The 18,039-nt window shown below is 47.5% G+C and overlaps 2 protein-coding genes across 2 annotated transcripts in view; both read left to right on the top strand.

Moving 5' to 3' along the window:
• CD247 (CD247 molecule) overlaps window positions 1-18,039 on the top strand; it is a 78,193-nt gene that overhangs the window by 13,616 nt on the left and 46,538 nt on the right. The window lies entirely within an intron of this gene.
• LOC309827891 (V-type proton ATPase subunit e 1-like) lies at window positions 6,661-6,906 on the top strand (the record flags this gene model as incomplete). The annotated part of the gene is made up of 1 exon (XM_082662784.1): window positions 6,661-6,906. One exon carries the CDS (start codon window positions 6,661-6,663, stop codon window positions 6,904-6,906), a length of 246 nt encoding a protein of 81 aa, XP_082518910.1.

Raw genomic sequence — 18,039 nt, 5'->3', positions numbered from 1 at the left:
CACTGATCCTGTGCTCCGCAACGGAAGAGGCCACAACAGTGAGAGGCCCACGTACCACAAAAAAAAAAAAGAAAAAAAATATATATATATACACTTAGGAGAGTGTTATTGAATCATTTAGTAATGCAAGCGTTCATTTTCTAATTTAGCTATTTTCATGAGTGTGAATTTTCACTTATTGGATTATCATAGCATAGACAGACACGTTTAATTTTCTTAAGGAGGGGTGTGCCCAGATTTTCCTGACAGTTGTTCACCAATGGACCACCTCCCTGGGGTGAGCAGGATTGACCCCTTGGATTTGGAAGAATTTCCTTTTAAGAGCTTTCTGTGATGCGGCTCTACCTGGGTGTCTCACCTCTCTGCCTGGCACCCCATTCATGATTAAGAGAGACAGATAAATTACCTCTTTGGGGCTTCTGTGGTGGCAGAGTGGTTGAGAGTCCACCTGCCGATGCAGGGCACACAGGTTCGTGCTCCGGTCTGGGAGGATCCCACATGCCGCGGAGCGGCTGGGCCCGTGAGCCGTGGCCGCTGAGCCTGCGCGTTCGGAGCCTGTGCTCCGCAACGGGAGAGACCACAACAGTGAGAGGCCCGTGTACCGCAAAAAAAAAAAAAGAAAAATTACCTCTTTGTGCAGATAAATCAATGGCATCTTAAACATCTCTGCTGTGACTGCCCCGGGGCCATGGTGACCACAAGGACAGTGACCCACTGATCCAATGCGCGGGCAGCCAAACTCACCTCTATTCATGACAGGGCATCTGTTAGGTTAATGTAGCTGGAGAGAGAAGACTAAAACCAGTGAGAGAAAAATCAGGTAATCTTTCTATGAGTGAAGAGGGTATTTTTTTTTAATTTTTTTATTTTTTTTGCGGTACGCGGGCCTCTCCTGTTATGGAGTACATGCTCTGGACGCGCAGGCTCAGCGGCCATGGCTCACGGGCCCGGCCGCTCCGCAGCATGCGGGATCCTCCCGGACCGGGGCACGAACCCGTGTCCCCTGCATCGGCAGGCGGACTCTCAACCACTGTGCCACCAGGGAAGCCCAAGAGGGTATGTTTTAACGATACATTTCCTTGTCAGAAATATTATCAGAGGTAGAAATAAAATGCAGAACATAGCCGTGCCTTAGTTCATCCTAAATGTATTTTCTGAGGAAGCACTATTACACGTCGGTGCTGCACCGTGATAAATCCCAGTTGCTGTGCTTGGAGACCTCACAGTTTCGAGGTCTGATAGATGTATCCGAATAGTCTGGTAAAGTGATATGAGCTGCAGTAACAGTTAACACTTGTTGAGAGGAGCTTGTTTTCTGTGTTGTTTACATGCGTTAGGTCAGCTAATCCTGGGGACTTTTATTGGTGTCCTCATTATGCAGGTGGGGAGCTGAGGCCCAGGGGTGCAAAGCTAGCAGAGCTGGACTTTGGCCCCAGTCAACCTGGCCCCCACTGTGAAACACATTGCCTCTGGGTGCGGGATAAGAACCTACGTTTGTCATAAACTTAGAGGGAGGAGTTGAGGTTTGTTTGCCACAAAAAGTTGGAAAAGGGCAGATCTGGTGTTAGGAACAGGATGTCCTACCTCAGGAAATCAGGAAACACTAGCTAGGGTTCTTAGTAGTCCCCTGCCCATCCCTGGAAACTCATTCCCCACCCTCAGGATGGTTCTGGGATGAGAGCCTGAGGGCACCTTCCACTCATGGCCCTTGGGACTGAGACACGTAGCCCACCCCCACCCCAGGCCCAGTACTGACTTGCCTCCCTGGGACCAGCTGCTCATATGAACCAACCTTCCTCATCTAAAGGAGCTGACTCCTAAAGGCCTTGTTCACTGAAGTTTATAACAAAGGGATTGTTTCCCAAACTGTGTTCTGCAAGATAGGAATGCTGTACCACAGAAAGAGGGGACAGGAGTATTGGAAACACTAGTCTGAGCGAACTTAAGGAAGGTTTTGTTTGTTGTTGTTTCACTGCAGGACTTGTCAGAACCTTCTCTCTGCAAATGTGCCTTACACATACATCCCCAGGAGGAAGAGAGGGAGATACAGCATGCAGTGCTGTGCTAATTGATTTGACCCCATTTGGCATTTATTTTTTCAGGGAACCCCTATTAAATGGCCTACAGAATACAGATCGAGACAAGCTCAATGGAGGACTATATTGAGTGGTTCAAAATGTGAGGGCTATCAGAAAGCTAGGCTGGAGGAGTAAAGGGATGCACTTTGGGGTCAAAGGATTTGAGAGGGTAGGACTTAATGCAAAGCAGAGGAGAGGAAGACACCCCAGGGGAAGTATATATCAAAGGCATGACAGCAGCATGAGTGCAAATGCCCAGGTAAGGGCTTAGAAGCTCCGTTCCTTTTGAGCAGCTCTCGTGCCCTACTCACACCTCCATGGCAATCAGGACAGGCAAATGATCGGGGGGACATTTGGGGGCACTGATTGGCAGGATTGTTCCAATGAAAAGAGGGGCCAATGATACTTTACTCTTCTTACATAACCTATGTATTAAATTCTGCAACAGAAACTCCCAACAGCACAGGAAAGTTTAGCACGTCCTTTGTAGTGGGTGGTGCCTGTTCATACCGCATTGGCCTCCCCCTCAGCACCTGGCCTGCCTTCCAGCTGTTGCCATCTGCACCTCTTGGCCCGAGGCCTAGCTCTGGCCCTGGAGTCTGCTCCACCCTGTGCACCTACAGGCTGCCAGTGCAGGAGAATTAATGCCCTGCTGAAGCAGCCCTCAGCCAGTGACTGAATTCTGACCCCAAAGGCTTTGCCGTCACGTGTGGTAACTCTGCACTCCCTGTTCCATGTTGTGTCCTCGAATTTGCCAGCATGATGAAGCCCTGTTGTTAACAGGGGTAACTAGCCAATAAGGCTTCCTTTATTGAGTTCCTTCCTGTTCCCGCCAGACTCCCGCACGTATTTGCAATATCCATTTCCTAGGGCTGCTGTAACCAAGTACCTCAAACTGGTTGGCTTAAAAAGCAGATATTGATTCTCTCACAGTTCTGGAGGGTAGAAGTCCCAAATCAGTGTGTTAGCGGGGTTGGTTCCTTCTGAGAGAGACTCTGTTCCATGCCTCTCCCCTAGCTTCTGGCTGTTTCCTGGCAATTTTTGGCACTCCTTGGCTTGTAGGTGCATCACCCTGATCTCTGTCTCCATCTCCACACGACCCAGTCTGTCTTTGTGTCCAAACATCCCCTTTTTATAAGGACACAGTCCTATAGGATTAGAGCCCACTCCAGTGACCTCATCTTAACTCGAGCATCTGCCAACACGTTATTTCCAAATAAGATCACATTCACAGGTACTGGGTAGGGGGAGGGGGGTTAGGACTTGAACAGTCTTTTGCAGGGCACAGTTCAGTCCATAACACCTACCAATGCTTCTTTGGAACATCTCCCAAATAAAGTACCTGTATTCCAATCTCTGTCTCAGGGTCTGCTTCTGGAAGAACCCAAACTAAGACACCCTTTTGAAAACAGTACCTCAGGGGTATAGAGAGATTGTGAAACTTCCCAAGCACCATGTAACAAGTCCCTTGCTGTAATTATGATTTGAGTCATCATTTTAATTTCTTACCTAAATACAAGAAGATACTTCTCAACCTCTCCTAAGACTATCTGGAAGAGTTGTTTCTATGATGGCTCGATTTATTTGTTTTGAACACTGATTGTCATTCTCCATGATGTGGCTCAATGAGGAAGGGAAAGAGACATGTTAAATGCACCGAGGTCTTTGCCATTAGGTATCTCTAAGGGAAAGACACTTCTAGCTCAAGGCATAGGTGTTCGTTTCCAGCCTGGTTGACTGTCAAGCTCCTGCTGAAGTGACTGGTGTAGATGCAGGCTGTGGGGTTGCTGAGCCAACTTGGTCCCCTCCCTCCCTCCGGAAGATGGAATAAACATGTCAGAGAGGAGGGTGCTTCCCATCTCAGGAGCACCGGGGTTGCCCTTTAGAAAAACATTGCCAGCACATTCTGCAATCTCGAAATGAATCTGAATGGTAATTCAAGAGGCAGGGCTTTTGAGACAGTTTTTCTACCTGCTCCAGACCCTCCTTTCCCAAGCTCCATCTCGACTCCACATAGCAGTGGTCTGGATGGCAGAGGGACCCTGACAGGAGGAAGGGCTAGGGTGGCAGCTGTGGCTGGCACCTCCTGCCTTCTCTGTGGTCTCCTTGGCTGGTGAAGGAAGAACAGATGAATTAGTGTTTCCAGGTAACAGCTGCCGGGGGCCCCAGCTGTGAGGCAGGGTGGTTCCAGTTCAATTCTGAGTCAACAAATGCTTCAAACATGTTCTTCTTGGCAAGAGTCACAAGGAATTGGCCATTTCTCTGTAGCTTTCTGCAGTCCATGAGCATTTGAGAAACTGGATGAGGGCCCTGACTGCAAGGAAAGGCCTTGTGAGTGTGTTTTAGTTAAGAATGAATTTTGACTCTAGCGAGACATGCTTGTTTACAAACACAGGTATGTAGACCAGGACTAGGGATGACCTGGATTTTCTCTGCTGTTGCAAGAAGATTGTGTGTGTGGTGTGTGTGTGTGTGTGTGTGTGTGTGTGTGTGAGAGAGAGAGAGAGAGAGAGAGAGAGAGAGAATTAGGAGGTAGGAAAGGGACAAGAAAATGTATTAAAAGGATATTCAGGGCTTCCCTGGTGGCGCAGTGGTTGATAGTCGGCCTGCCGATGCAGGGGACACGGGTTCGTGCCCCGGTCCGGGAAGATCCTACACTCCACGGAGTGGCTGGGCCCGTGAGCCATGGCCACTGAGCCTGCGCGTCCGGAGCCTGTGCTCCGCAACGGGAGAGGCCACAACAGTGAGAGGCCCGCGTACCGCAAAAAAAAAAAAAGAAAAAAGGATATTCATGGCAAAGAAAGTAATTTCTAGGATTCCTTTTCTCTTCTTGCTAGCAACCAGCACCTCAGGGATCTCTGGGCTGTGGGTGTGGGCGGTTGTGAGAGGAGAGTGTTGACTAGAAGCAGCACAGCTTTTATTCTACTGCTGGAAAATGGCCGCCTCCTTTGTGAGAGACGGCCACTCAGTGAGGTTCACATAGTCAGCAAGGAGTCCTTCTTGCTCAGCTGATTTAGGAGAAAGGGACCACATCCTGAAGCAGAACAGTCTTCATTTATTTCAGATTCTTTCCCTTGTTGCCAGCTTTCCGTTTACCTTCAACTTCCATCTCTAACGATGTTTATTGTGTGCCTGCCTGCACCCGGTGTTTCCACATAGGGTCCCACCACACAGCCCATTCAGTCTTATGACAACCCCATGAGGTACTGGGCAGCAGTGCTCCATTTTATGGGTGAGAAAACCAAAGCTCTAAGAGACTAGTCTCAGGACTGTCGTTAGTGAGTGGTGCCGCCTAGGTTTCATGCCTGCCGTTCCCAGGGTCCTCACTGCGCTGAGCTCCACCATGAATACGACTGCAGGAAGAGGTACCATCAGAGGAGGGGGCTATGGTGTGGGATGCTGAGACCAGGTCTGAATATCTCTCTGGGTGATTAGGGCGCTCCTGACCACATGTCTCCCCATAGGCTTTAAGACAGACCTGTCTCAGGCTCTCTCCCTGGGGCACAGGGACAGCCACCAAGCCACCTGCAGCCTGTACCTCCTGCCAGCACCATTTGCAGTTGCTCAGGGCCCACCCACTGACGTGTGGTAATGGGGTTGGATGCAATTGATCCAGCAGGGGCTGGAAAAAAAAAAAAAGCATGGCGATGTTCCAAAAAACTTTGTTTACAAGCAGGCAGCTGCCCAGATTTGGGTCGTAGGCCGTATTTGCCACCCCTGGTTAAGAACAATGGGATCAGAAGTCAGATGCTTGGGTCCAAATCTACCTCCACTACTTCGTATGCCTGGTTTTCCAGCTCTGCGTCTGAAAGGAGGCCCTGTCAGTAAGTGTCTGCCCATCTCGCCTGATCCCAGCCCATAGTACCAGGGAGACACCTGAGGTGCCCTCCTTAGGCAGCTGCCCAGCTGGAGTGTGTGGTTGGCTCCAGTGAGCAGATAGCACAGGTGTGAGCTTAAAACAAAAAATGGCCTACATTTGCTGGGGGAGTATCTTCAAGGTCGATAGCTCTCTCACTAAAGTGAAATGGAAACCCCAATGTGGTTCGGCTGGCCTGAGTGATAAATGCACTTGTTATTATTCTCTGATTCGCTCTGTTCATGGAGAGTTTAGTCACGGGAGTTTCTATTCTCAGGAACTCGCAGCACATCACAACACACAGCTTAATTGTCCTCATAATAATTCTGCTCTGTATCAAAAGCCTTTACAGGCAAGGGGTGGGGGGCAGTTATGAGAAATCATGTGTGTTAGAATTGCTACCCATGCTTCGAGATCATCAGATAAAAGTTAATTAATAACACATGTACGTGTACAGGCCACCTCTCTAATCTTAAATTCAGGTTATAATAAAAGGATGGCCTATTCTATTTTCAGCCTTCTTTAACCCTTGAAATTGTGTTGATTTTGAAAGTAAAAATCCAGCATCCTGTTAAGTTAAGGAAAGACAAAAACAGATGAGAATTATAGAGCAGTAAGAGTCTGGCTCAAAGTGGTAAGAATTATTGTAGGACAAGAAAGCATTGGGACTTCTGGTGGGACCAAAGTGAGGCGGCGGGGCAGGGGCTGGCACCTCTCGCAGCAACCATGGCATATACCGGCCGCACCGTGCCTCTCATCGTGACGAGTGTGTTCTGGGGCTTCGTTGGCTTCCTGGTGCCCTGGTTCATCCCTAAGGGGCCCAACCGGGGAGTTATCATCACCATGTTGATGACCTGTTCAGTTTGCTGCTGTCTCTTTCGGCTGATTGCAATTCTGGCCCAACTCAACCCTCTCTTTGGACCACAGTTGAAAAATGAAACCATATGGTGCATCAAGCATCACTGGCCTTGAGGAAGAAGACCTGCTCTCCAGTACTCAGTCATTGAGATCACAAAGAAAACTCCTCTAGATGCAAAATCGCCTCCATACCCAGACCACCTTCCTTGAGTCATCCACTTTGGCCGTCAGCTGCCTTAAACGTTCACACAACATTTGAATATTTATTCTACAAAGCAGTACTTTTTCCTGTCACCTGTTTTACACTTTGATGAATGATGTGCCTATTGAATCTAAACTGTGCTGCCTCTATAAAATGTTTATGTAATCTTCCGAGATAGAAAGTGCTGTTCTTCTGAGAAATAACATTACTCTCTCCTTGGGAACTGTGGATCTGAAGATGGCTCCTGCCTGCTTACAACATGAGAATCAGCGACGTGTTTAAAAACTGTTACATGACAATAAGACTCCAGTGGGGCAGTCAGTAGGAGAACATGTCCAGAGGGAAAATCTGTCCCACCAGAACTATACCAAAGTATATTTTCATGTTGAATTTCTTATTTCTGCCCTCTTTTGGAATAAATTATTTTTCTGCTTTCTATGGAGAAAAGAAAAAAAGAAAAGAAAGCATTGGGTGATGTCAAGATCTCATCATCGGGAAAATGGAAAGCTACATCATAAACGTTGTCTGCCTAATCATCCTAAGCCTTCTCATTGTAAAGGATGTATTGTCTTCTCAGAAGCAGTAATCTCCTTTGGGACATGAGTAAAATAAGTTGAATTCAGTTTCCCTTTCATGATATAATGAGTACTTCTCCAGTGCAGCATAAGAAATAGAATATCACCCAGGAGAAACGTACCTAGGCAGTGATAATGTGGAACAATCTAATAAAGAAAACCCACATGCCCCATGGAGGAGAAGCCCTCTGTGTGTGTGATCGTCATCTTGTGAGTGCTTCGATCACACTTTATAGTTTTGCTAAGTGCTTTAATGTAAATTACTTCAATGAAAAATTCACATCCCTTTGAAATGTATAGGTTAGTCCCCTTTTATTGGTGGGGGCTCTCTTTAAGCTAAAGCTTAAAAAAGATAAGTGATTTGCTCAAGATTAGTTATATTTGTAGAGCTGGAAATTGAATTTCATTCTTCTGGGTCCAAATCCAAGTTCTTCTCCCAGAAAGTTAACGTGTGGACAGGTTGTAGGTATATCTGTGGCCTGGAGCAGTGGCATGCAGTGGGGTGAGCAACCTTATAGAAAAGAATACACTCAAAACTAAAATTTGCATATGAGCTTCCATTATTACACATACTTTCATTTTCTATTTATTTTCCTCTTAGAGGTCAAAATTTCCATTCCTGATTTTAACCCAAAGAAGGGCTAAGTAAATTCCATGGGCCACTCTTGAAGAAGGCAAACTGGAAAAAATATACAATGCCAAATGACTAGCCTAACAGGGTGTGGACACCTTGGTCACCACTAATTCTTGTACAGTTTAACCCTAGTGACAATTTTGCAGGAACAAAATAGCTACTGTTTTTGATATTTGGTCTCCAGGTGTGTCAAATACCTTTTGATTGAGTGCCCAGAGCAGGGCTTTTCAACCTCTGCACTATGGCATATAGGGCTGGATAATTCTTTGCTGTGGGAGGCAGTCCTGTGCATTGTAGCACATTTAGCCGCATTCCTGCCCTCCGCCCACTAGATGCCCATGGCACCTCCAAGTTGTGATAACCCCAAAGGTCTGCAGATGTTGCCAAAATCCTAGGGGGCAAAATCTGCCCCCGGTTGAGAATCGGTGGATTCAAGTCATCATTTTTGTGGGTTAATCACTCATTGATGGGTTAGGCCCTGATGGACCATCTAGTCTGACTTCATTTTGGTCATTAAGTTGACCAGCACAGGAGGCTAGCAATAGATCCATTGCTAATCACTTTCCCCGACAGGGCTGTCCTGTGAGAATGGCTTTTTGACAGCTCTTCCCAAGGGCAGCAGCTATAAATCATGGAAAGCAGCCACTTGACATTGGGTATCCACAGTTGGCAAATGCCTCCTTCTGTCTTCCATTTGCATTTCCATCCAGACTGTGGGACTGAGGGAGGTCAGTTTCAGCAGGAAGTGGAAAGTGCATAGGTTTAGGAGGCAACCAGACCTAAATCGAAATTCTGGCTTTATCACTACCTAGCTAGGCGACCCTGGGCAAGTGACTAAACCTCCCTGAAACTGTCTGCTCCTTTATAAAATCAAAATAACTCTACCTACCTTAAAGAATTTGGGAATTAAAGGGCTCAGATGGAGCTAGGCACATAGTAGCACTGTAATAAATATTTTCTGTTACTATAAATTAAAAAGGAATGAATGTCTGAACAGATACAGTTAGAAATGTCAAATGGAGTGTCTGCCAGTGGCCAGGTCTGTCTGAGCTAATCTCAAGTGTTTTCTGATGATCTCTGAAGCATGTGCCCATCTCGAGCTCCCTCAAGGCCCTCTCCACCTGTTCCCTCTCCAATGTCCCCGTTCCTCTGACTCTTGAGGGACCTGAGTGTTCCAGAACAAAGAGTCAGAAAGGTGTGGATTCATGTAGAAATATGTCAAAGCATTGTTGGTTTTAGCAGCTGATCTGTTCTGGGGTGTGAAAAACAACCAAAGTCACTAAGCCACAGAGGGATTGAAATGTGAACAGATGGGCAGATGGGAAGGCAGCTCTTCACCTGAGCAGCACGGAAGTTGCTGCCCTGGCCGGGGCTGGAGGAGAGGCTGGAGGACAGGAAGGGTGGCAGAGAGCTGCCATGGCCAGGATCCCAAGGCCAAGCTGCTAGCACCCATCACACATCTGCAGCAGGGTCTATACTAGGCACCAAGGAGAAAGGGCCAGACCCTCAATAGGATATTTGGTCAGGACAGCCCTGGGTAAAACGACAAAGGAGACTTTTTTAGTACCATCTCTCTTCCCCTCTGCATCACGGAATTTATGCTTGGTAAAGAAGCTAGGAGATCTCCTTTGTCCTAATAATCCCTTTAGTTCACTGGCCCCAAGAAAGGAGGTAGCAGAATCATGAAGCTGGGGGTTGAGCCAGAAAGATGCTGGAGGTGGAATTCAGGTCATGGATGGGGTCCGGTGCCCCTTCTATAGGGAGTTCTAGGTTTGTTCCGATTGACAGTTTGTGGTTCTAGATCTTCGGCCCAGGATGGACTGCCAGCCCAGTGTTCCTTCTGCTCTGCCAGGCTCCTTCCCCCATCCCTGTGTCTTATTTTAACTCTAAATTCTAGGATAATAGGTATCCAAGGAGATCAGTACTGTTTCCAGATCAAATACCAACAATATTTACAATCTATGTGTCCTTATTAACTTGATGCTGCCCCTAAAAGTAGTAATTCACCACCAAGAAATGTTCTCCTGTCCTAGAATACTAAAGAAAATGAGAAATAAGCAAAAGATGACTTGGAAGTCAGCAATTCTACTGCATCCTATTTAAAATTGGGTGGATTTTAATACCTGCTTTTAGAACCTACAACACACACACTTTTATTTATTTTATTTTTGGCTGCGTTGGGTCTTCGTTGCTGCACACGGGCTTTCTCTAGTTGTGGTGAGCATGGGCTACTCTTTGTTGCAGTGCACATTGCAGTGGCTTCTCTTCTTGCGGCACACGGGCTCAGTAGTTGTGGCTCGTGGGCTCTAGAGCGCAGGCTCAGTAGTTGTGGTGCACGGGCTTTGCTCCCTGGTATGTGGGATCTTCCCGGACCAGGGATCGAACCCGTGTCCCCTGCATTGGCAGGCGGATTCTTAACCACCGGGCCAACAGAGAAGCCCAACACGCACACTTTAAAACACAACATTTTTCATATTTTAATGAGTATGAGGTCAAAGCATACTTATTGTGGAAAACTTAGTAAATATAGAAAAGAACAAAGAGAAAACAAAAATCATTTTAAAAAATTTGCTACTGAGACTCATTAGTATGTTGGTGACTATCCTTCGAGGTTTGAATATGTGCATTTAGTTTTGTAACTTTTTTTCACTGAACAATAAATCATAACCATCTTTCCTTCTTGTTAAGTATTTCTCTATATCAATTTTAGTGCCCATAGAGTGCCATAATTTATGCCACCACTGCCTATTGTTGGACATTTAAATGGCTTCACATTTTGATGCATTATGAACAGTGCTGCTGTGGGCATTCCTGTGCATATATCTATACCCACATTTGGGGTTAGTTCCTTGGAATAAATTCCCGGCAGTAGACTTGCTAGGTCTCCCCTCCCCTCAGTGTCCCTGCTTCTTGGAGCCTGCCTCTGGTGAATTCATGGGCCCAAACTTTGCATCACCCACCTTCCTCGTGAAGCTTCCTAAACTCCTGGCCTATCTCCATCTATTGGAGATCTCACGTGTGACAGGATACACATCACACCCCTCCTGGCCTGCTCTCCAAAGGGCAGAACGGGTGGCCGTTTGTAACCATGGTGGTCAAGACCAAGAAGGGTTTCTCTTCCTCTCCTTATCAGTCAGACTTCTCCTCCATTCCCCACTGACACCGTTATCATCAGACATACTTCGTTAGGAAAAGGAAGGGAAGGCGGAAGATGTGGAAGAGGAATGAGAGAATGGAAGAGAATTTGCAAAAAAATACAGCAACAGAGTGACGAGTCTTGGCTTTGAAGGCAGACCATCAGCATTCGAATGCTGCTCTGCCATATTCTAACTGTGTGACCTTGGACATTTAACTTAACTTCTCAAAGCCTCAGCACCTCTATCCGTAAAATGGGTGCAATTACACCTATCTCATATGGCTGTTGTGAGGATCCAAAGACGTAACCCGTGTTAGCCCTTAACCCAGGGGCGACACTGAGAAAGAGCTCAACTAAGCAACATCTGTCTCTCTCTTTTTTTTTGTGCAGCTTTTTTGTTTTTTATTGAAGTATAGTTGATTTACAATGCTGTGCCAATCTCTGCTGTACAGCAAAGGGACTCAGTGTTACACACATAGACATTCTTTTTTAAATACTCTTTTCCATGATGGTTTATCCCAGGAGATTGGATGTTGTTCCCTGTGCTAGACAGTAGGACTTTGTTGCTTATCTATTCTAAATGTAATACGTAGTTTGTATCTACCAACCCCAAATTCCCAGTGCATCCCTCTCCCTCCCCGCTCCCCCTTGGCAACCCCAAGTCTGATCTCTGTGTCATAACGGCTGTCTCTTGATGCTTACTCTATGAAGCAGAAAGGGGAAAGCTGGAGAAGGAAAGGGGAAGCTGGAAAGAAAAGAGAAGAAAAATTAAGAAAACGGAGGGAGGGGAGGCAGGAAAGGTTTGAGGGTGGCAGTGGAATCATTTTCACCTGCCCAGAAGTGGAATATGTATGGAATCCAAAAAATACCCAACCCCTTCCCCCCACCTGCCATTCCCCATCGCCTTCCTCTCTGCCCCCAGTAGACCCCATGGCATCCGGGGAACGAAGCCTTCTGTAACTGTGGGACCTGCTCCTCCAAGCTGACACCATGCTGGGTGTCCCTGGGCAAGACCGCTGGCTCAGCCTCCTTCCCTCACACCCACCCGCAGCGGGGTCCCTTTGAGATGGATTTGAGTGGTTTCTCACATCCCACTTAGGGCAAAATGAACTGTCAGTTCAAAAAGAGGTTTTGGGGGGATGTGTCCCCCACCTGGGGCTAACCCTGGCCAGGGAGGTTGTCGATGACTTGAAGCTGAAGACAACAGCCGACGTGAAGGGAGAGGAAAATTCCCCTCCCTGCTTAGTAAGAGGCTTCACAGAGCTCACCAGCCTGTTGTTTTCTTGGTGTTTCTTTTTCTGTTTTTTTTTTTTTCTTCATACACATCAGCTTCTAAATTTTACAAGCTGTTGCCTACCTTTATCTCTGAAAGCAGTGGAACATGCTGGACTCGGGAAAGTAAGTGACAGTGAACCGGAGAATAATGGATGGGGTGATAGAGGCAAGGTCTCCTGCTTTCCTCAGCGCTATGAGGGTTAAGCCTTTCTGTGGACAAGCAGCCTACCCACGATGACTCCTAACCTGCTCACCTCTTCTTTCTCTCCTCCCCCCTCACAGATGTGGAATGTGACAGTATTAACGCCTAAGACAATTTTAACAGTATGTGTTTCTAAATTCCACACCCCCCTGCCATTTTTATTGTGGTAAAATACTCATAAAATTTACCCCTTAACCATTTTAAGTAGACACGTAGTGGTATTGAGTATATTTGTATCATTGTGCAGCTACCACCATCCATCCATCCACAGAAGGCTTTTCATCTTGCAAAACTGAAACTATACCCATTAAACAATAACCCTCCCTGCTCCCCTCCCCCCACCTCCAGGCCACCACCATTCTACTCTGTGTCTCTATGAATTTGACTGCTCTAGGTACCTCCTATAAGTGGAATCATACCATATTGCTCCTAGTGTATCTGGCATATTTTCCTTAGAATAATGTCCTCAAGAGTCACCCATGTTGTAACATGTGTCAGAATTTCCTTCCTTTTAGAGACTGAGTACTGTTCCATTGTATGTATATATCATATTTTGTTTATCCATTCATCTGTTGGTAAATAATTGGGTTGCTTCCACTTTTTGGCTAGTGTGAATAATGCTGTTATGATCATGGGTGTACAAATATCTCTTCTAGACTCTGCTTTCAGTTCTTTTGGGTACATACCCAGAAGTGGAATTGCTGGATCGTGTGGTAGTTCTGTTTTTAATTTTCTGAGGAACCACCAAACTGTTTTCCACAGTGGCTGCACCATTTTACATTCCCACCAATAAAGCACAAGTATTCCAATTTCTCTACATCCTCATCAATACTTGTTATTTTCTATTTTTTGATAATAGCCATTTTATTTTATTTATTTATTTTTTGGCTGTGCCACGCAGCCTGTGGGATCTTAGTTCCCCAACCAGGGATCGAACCCACATCCCCTTCAGTGGAAGCACCGAGTCTTAACCACTGGACCGCCAGGGAAGCCCGATAATAGCCATTTTAATAGATGTGAGGTGGTCTAAATTTTTTTAAAAGGAAGAGAAGCCAAAGCTAGGATTTCAGAATTTATAAATATAGAATAAAATATACTATTTAAAAATGACAAGTTAATTTAACAAATTAATGAGTTTAACACATAAAAATATAATAACTGCTTATATAAGTTCCTTCTGAGATGTCAAAGGAGAAAAGAGAGAAGGAGAGGAGAAAACAGAAAGAATGGAAGAAGAAAAATTAAGTAAAATTGGGGCAAGATGAGGAGAAAAGGTGAAAGGGCTTTGAGGGCAGCATCTAGAATAATCTTTTTGGCATTGTGAGGCCATTGGCCCTCCAGATGCGCCCCAGCCCTCCCGCCTGTATGTACGTATTTTTCTGAGGGACATGGATTGCTTTCTGCAGTGGTTCTCTGTGTTGGGAGGGACACAAAGATGAGCAAGCTACTGTTCCTTACTTGGGCCAGAAGGTCAGAAAAAGGGGGTGGAGACGGGGAGCATCTGGCGGCTACACCGGCTCTGCGTCCCAGGCGGAGAGGCCGGCTTCCTTGCTGGGTTGCCTGTGCCAATACCCCAGCGCGGGCACAGATCAGAGGCAGGGCTGGGTGGCATTCAATCTTGTGTTTCATGCACTTTTAAAGCCGCTTTTGAAGGAACGAATGCATCACGGTTCTTTCGTTTCAGGGAAAGCGCCTGTGAGAGAGCAGGGGGTGGGGAAAACTCAGAGCTGGGAGGGGCCGCCCTGGGCTTTGGTCCAACAAAGCCGCCGCTGCCCAGCAGCTGGGCTCTTGCCCTTTGAAAACCGATCGGCCAGGAGCCCCTCGGCCTCTTTCCCTTGGGCCAGTCACATCACATTTTACAGATCCTCAGGAAAGAAGACCCAAGTCCCTGTCCTCTGGGTTTGTGTCCTGGCATCCCCGACGTATCAGTTTTCTGGGCAAACACAGGCTCTAGGTGAACAGCAGCATTTTGCTTCTCTGGTCCCTGAACGGGGTCACGCTTCCATGGAATTCCACGACCAAACCAGATGAATAGAAAGAAAATGAGCAGAGCCGACTAAGTAGGCAGGGCATTGCTGGTGTCTCAATGGGAGTGTCACCTATTCACAAAGCAGGCAGGAAATCTTTAATTAACCCTGTTTCCAGACACAAAAGCCCGTGATAACATTTTATCCTATTTGAATACGTATCTTCAAAGAAGGCGATGTGGGAGCCCTTTTATTTTTGTTATTGGACTGCTAATTTAACACCATGTATATTTTAAACTGTCGTACAAGAACACAAAACCTGTACCTATAAACACGGAGGATGGGGGAAAATCCTTCTTGGAACTCTCCCTTCTCTCTTCCATTTTTATTCCACAGTGGCACATTCCTCTTGAGAAAATCCTGCCCTGGATTTTTATTAGTCTTTTGTAGGCAGTCAGGTATTAAAACCTCACAAATCCATTATGTGCTTCTCAGCCCTGCTTTTCAAGCTGCCTCTCCACGAGGTGTGGACTAATGAAATGGAGGGGGAAGCGGCTGCTTTCTCCCTCCTAGAAGAGGCTGAGCCCAAAGACAGACCCTCCTTCAGAGACCCTCAGGGCAGGCTTCCTCCCCGTACTCACCATATTCTTACTGCCCCAAGTTTTAATTTAGAACTATTTGAATTACCAGAATATGCTCCCATATGTGGCCTAAAAATATGCCTGCACACATAGAAAGGGATATATTGGTTTTGCTCCATCAGAGAGGGTCTTTTTCTATTTTGTAAAAAAAGTCTCAAGATTACCATTATGTCATCTTAGCAATGAAATTGTTTAAAAGTTTTTGTTAGTACATATGCTAATAATATCTAATATTATTCTAATATCTAAAAACAGAGCCGTATTCTGATTTCCACTTTACAAGGCACTCTCATAGTATTATCTCATCAACGCCTCATCACAAACCCTTTGAGACAGGGGTTGTCATTCCCACTTGACAGGTGGGGAAACTGAGGTTCTGGGTGGCTGACTGAGTTCCTTAAGGGAACACAACTAGAAAGCAATATTGTGGGACAAGGACCTGCATCTTCCAGTGCCCGGTGCAGTGCCCGTTCCCTTTGGCCCTGCTGCCTTGTCACAAAAAACACTTGATAAAGCATTGCTGGAAGGATGGTGGGTCTGGCTCTGTGAGATTAGTGACCCCTTTGGTCAGGACGGCCAAGTGTGGTTATCAGTTTGAGCCCGGACAAAGGCACCAGGCTGAGGCTGCCGGTGGGTCCTGGAAGCTTCCTGTGCCCCCTCACAGTGGGCGCCCAGGAGCACCCACCTGAAGGAGGGGTGTTGATAACCTAGGGCTGGCCTCCGCAGAGATGCCTCTTTCTAACTCATGCAAAAGTGTACAAACAGCTGGCCGTGGCCCGGCGTTAGTGGTCAGAGCTCTTTCACAAGGTGGGAGGGGACTTTCCTGTGCTGACCCTCTCAGTAGGCGGCAGGTCCCACAAGCCAGAGAGAAAGGATGTGGTAGCAGAGACTGGCCTCTGCAGCGTGGGAAACAGATCTGCATGCCATCGGAGGGGTGCCTGCCAGAGTGTACGCTCTGCCCTGAGCTCAAGTCGGGCTCTGGATGGGGGCCTGGGCCTGAGGAGATCAGGGCTCTGGTCCCAGTTCTGCCACAGATCCCTTTCTGTTTTATTTCTGTATTTCCGTTGACACAGTATGTTCACAGAAGCAATCTCTGTCGAGTCCCACCACAACCCTGTGGAGTTGGCCCGTGATGCTCAGAGAGGTTCAGTGACTTGCCCATGGTCCACAGCACTTTGGTCCCCAAGGCCAGGGCACTTGCCACCTCCCTTCGTTGTGTCTCAAGAACTGCAGTGATTCAGGCAGGTCCTATGTCCCTTCTGAATTGGATTTCTCATATGAAAAATGAGAGAGTCGAGGCCAGAACCAAACCAGTTTCTTGATCTTGCTGTGATCAAAACATGTTTTTCTTTCCATTGACTTTTCCATGTTGCTCATTTCTGTGGCGGACAATGCCTCTTCTCTCGTTATCTCTTGGGAGCAGCAGAGCTGAGGCTGCCTGCCCCTTGGAGCATGGCGGTGTGTCCTTGAAGGGGTCCGAGGGGCAGTGTGGACAGGGAGGCAAGGGGAAGGAGGCTCTGGAATGTGGTGGACCACAAATCCTGCCCCTCCCCCATGACAGCCCTCCTGTCATTTTCTTTCTTTCTTTTTTTTTTTTTTTTTGCGGTACGCGGGCCTCTCACTATTGTGGCCTCTCCCGTTGCGGAGCACAGGCTCTGGATGCACAGGCTCAGCGGCCATGGCTCACAGACCCAGCCGCTCCGTGGCATGTGGGATCTTCCCGGACCGGGGCATGAACCCGTGTCCCCTGCATCGGCAGGTGGACTCTCAACCACTATACCACCAGGGAAGCCCTGTCGTTTTCTTTTTGGTTAATGTCCTGGTTGTTCAACCTTCTTGTCTTCTTTCCCCCATACCCACCCTATGGCCATACTGGTCTCCTCTGGGGCTCAGGCAGAGGGAAGCAGAGAGCAAAATTCATATCGTTCTTGGTGGGAAATCGTTAAATCCCACCCAGAGTGTCTGTGGGGCTTTGGGGCTGGAAGCAGGCCAGAAAGGAGGGCTTCCTGAGCTCCACTCCTCGTGTTCTAGACCCCTGCCCAGGTTTTAACCACCAAGGAAGCCATGCCAGGTGGGAATCCTCCCCACAGGAGCCTGGCACTCCGTGTGCCAGCCAGCCCTGCAGGAGGAATAAGACATGGGCCCAGATTGCGGGGAGCTCGCAGGAGAGGCAGATGTATAAACATCATTTTCTTGAGTCTCCAGCAATCCAAGGCCAGGATTGAGTTTCTGCAAGTGCAGCTGCTGAACTGTAAATCATTCTACTAGCTGTAGGGCTTCCACCTCGTCATGTCCAGTGAGGAGAGGCAGGTGGGGAGGGACAGGCCCACTCACACCACCCCTGACCCCACACTGCCGTGGCCCGGGCCATCTGAAGATCTGCTCAGGCAGGGACGTCTTCCTTGCAACACTCAGACCCTCGCTTGCCTCTGTTTTCCTGAAGTAGCAACGGTGGGAGTTAAATGTAAGACGTGCTTTCAGGAGGCTCTGGCCAGAGGGCTCCAGGTGGCGCCTCATCCTCCGGGACCTCCGCCCTGGCCTCTGGGGTCCCTGAGGGGGAGGGACAAGAAGGGGGGCTGCTGAGAGCCAGGGGCCCTGGCTGTCCCTGAGACTGA

Source organism: Grampus griseus, assembly GCF_964374135.1.
Source record: "Grampus griseus genome assembly, chromosome: 1".
Lineage (NCBI taxonomy): Eukaryota > Metazoa > Chordata > Mammalia > Artiodactyla > Delphinidae > Grampus > Grampus griseus.
Note: the sequence above shows the minus strand (reverse complement) of the source record. Positions and strands in the feature narration are given on the sequence as shown.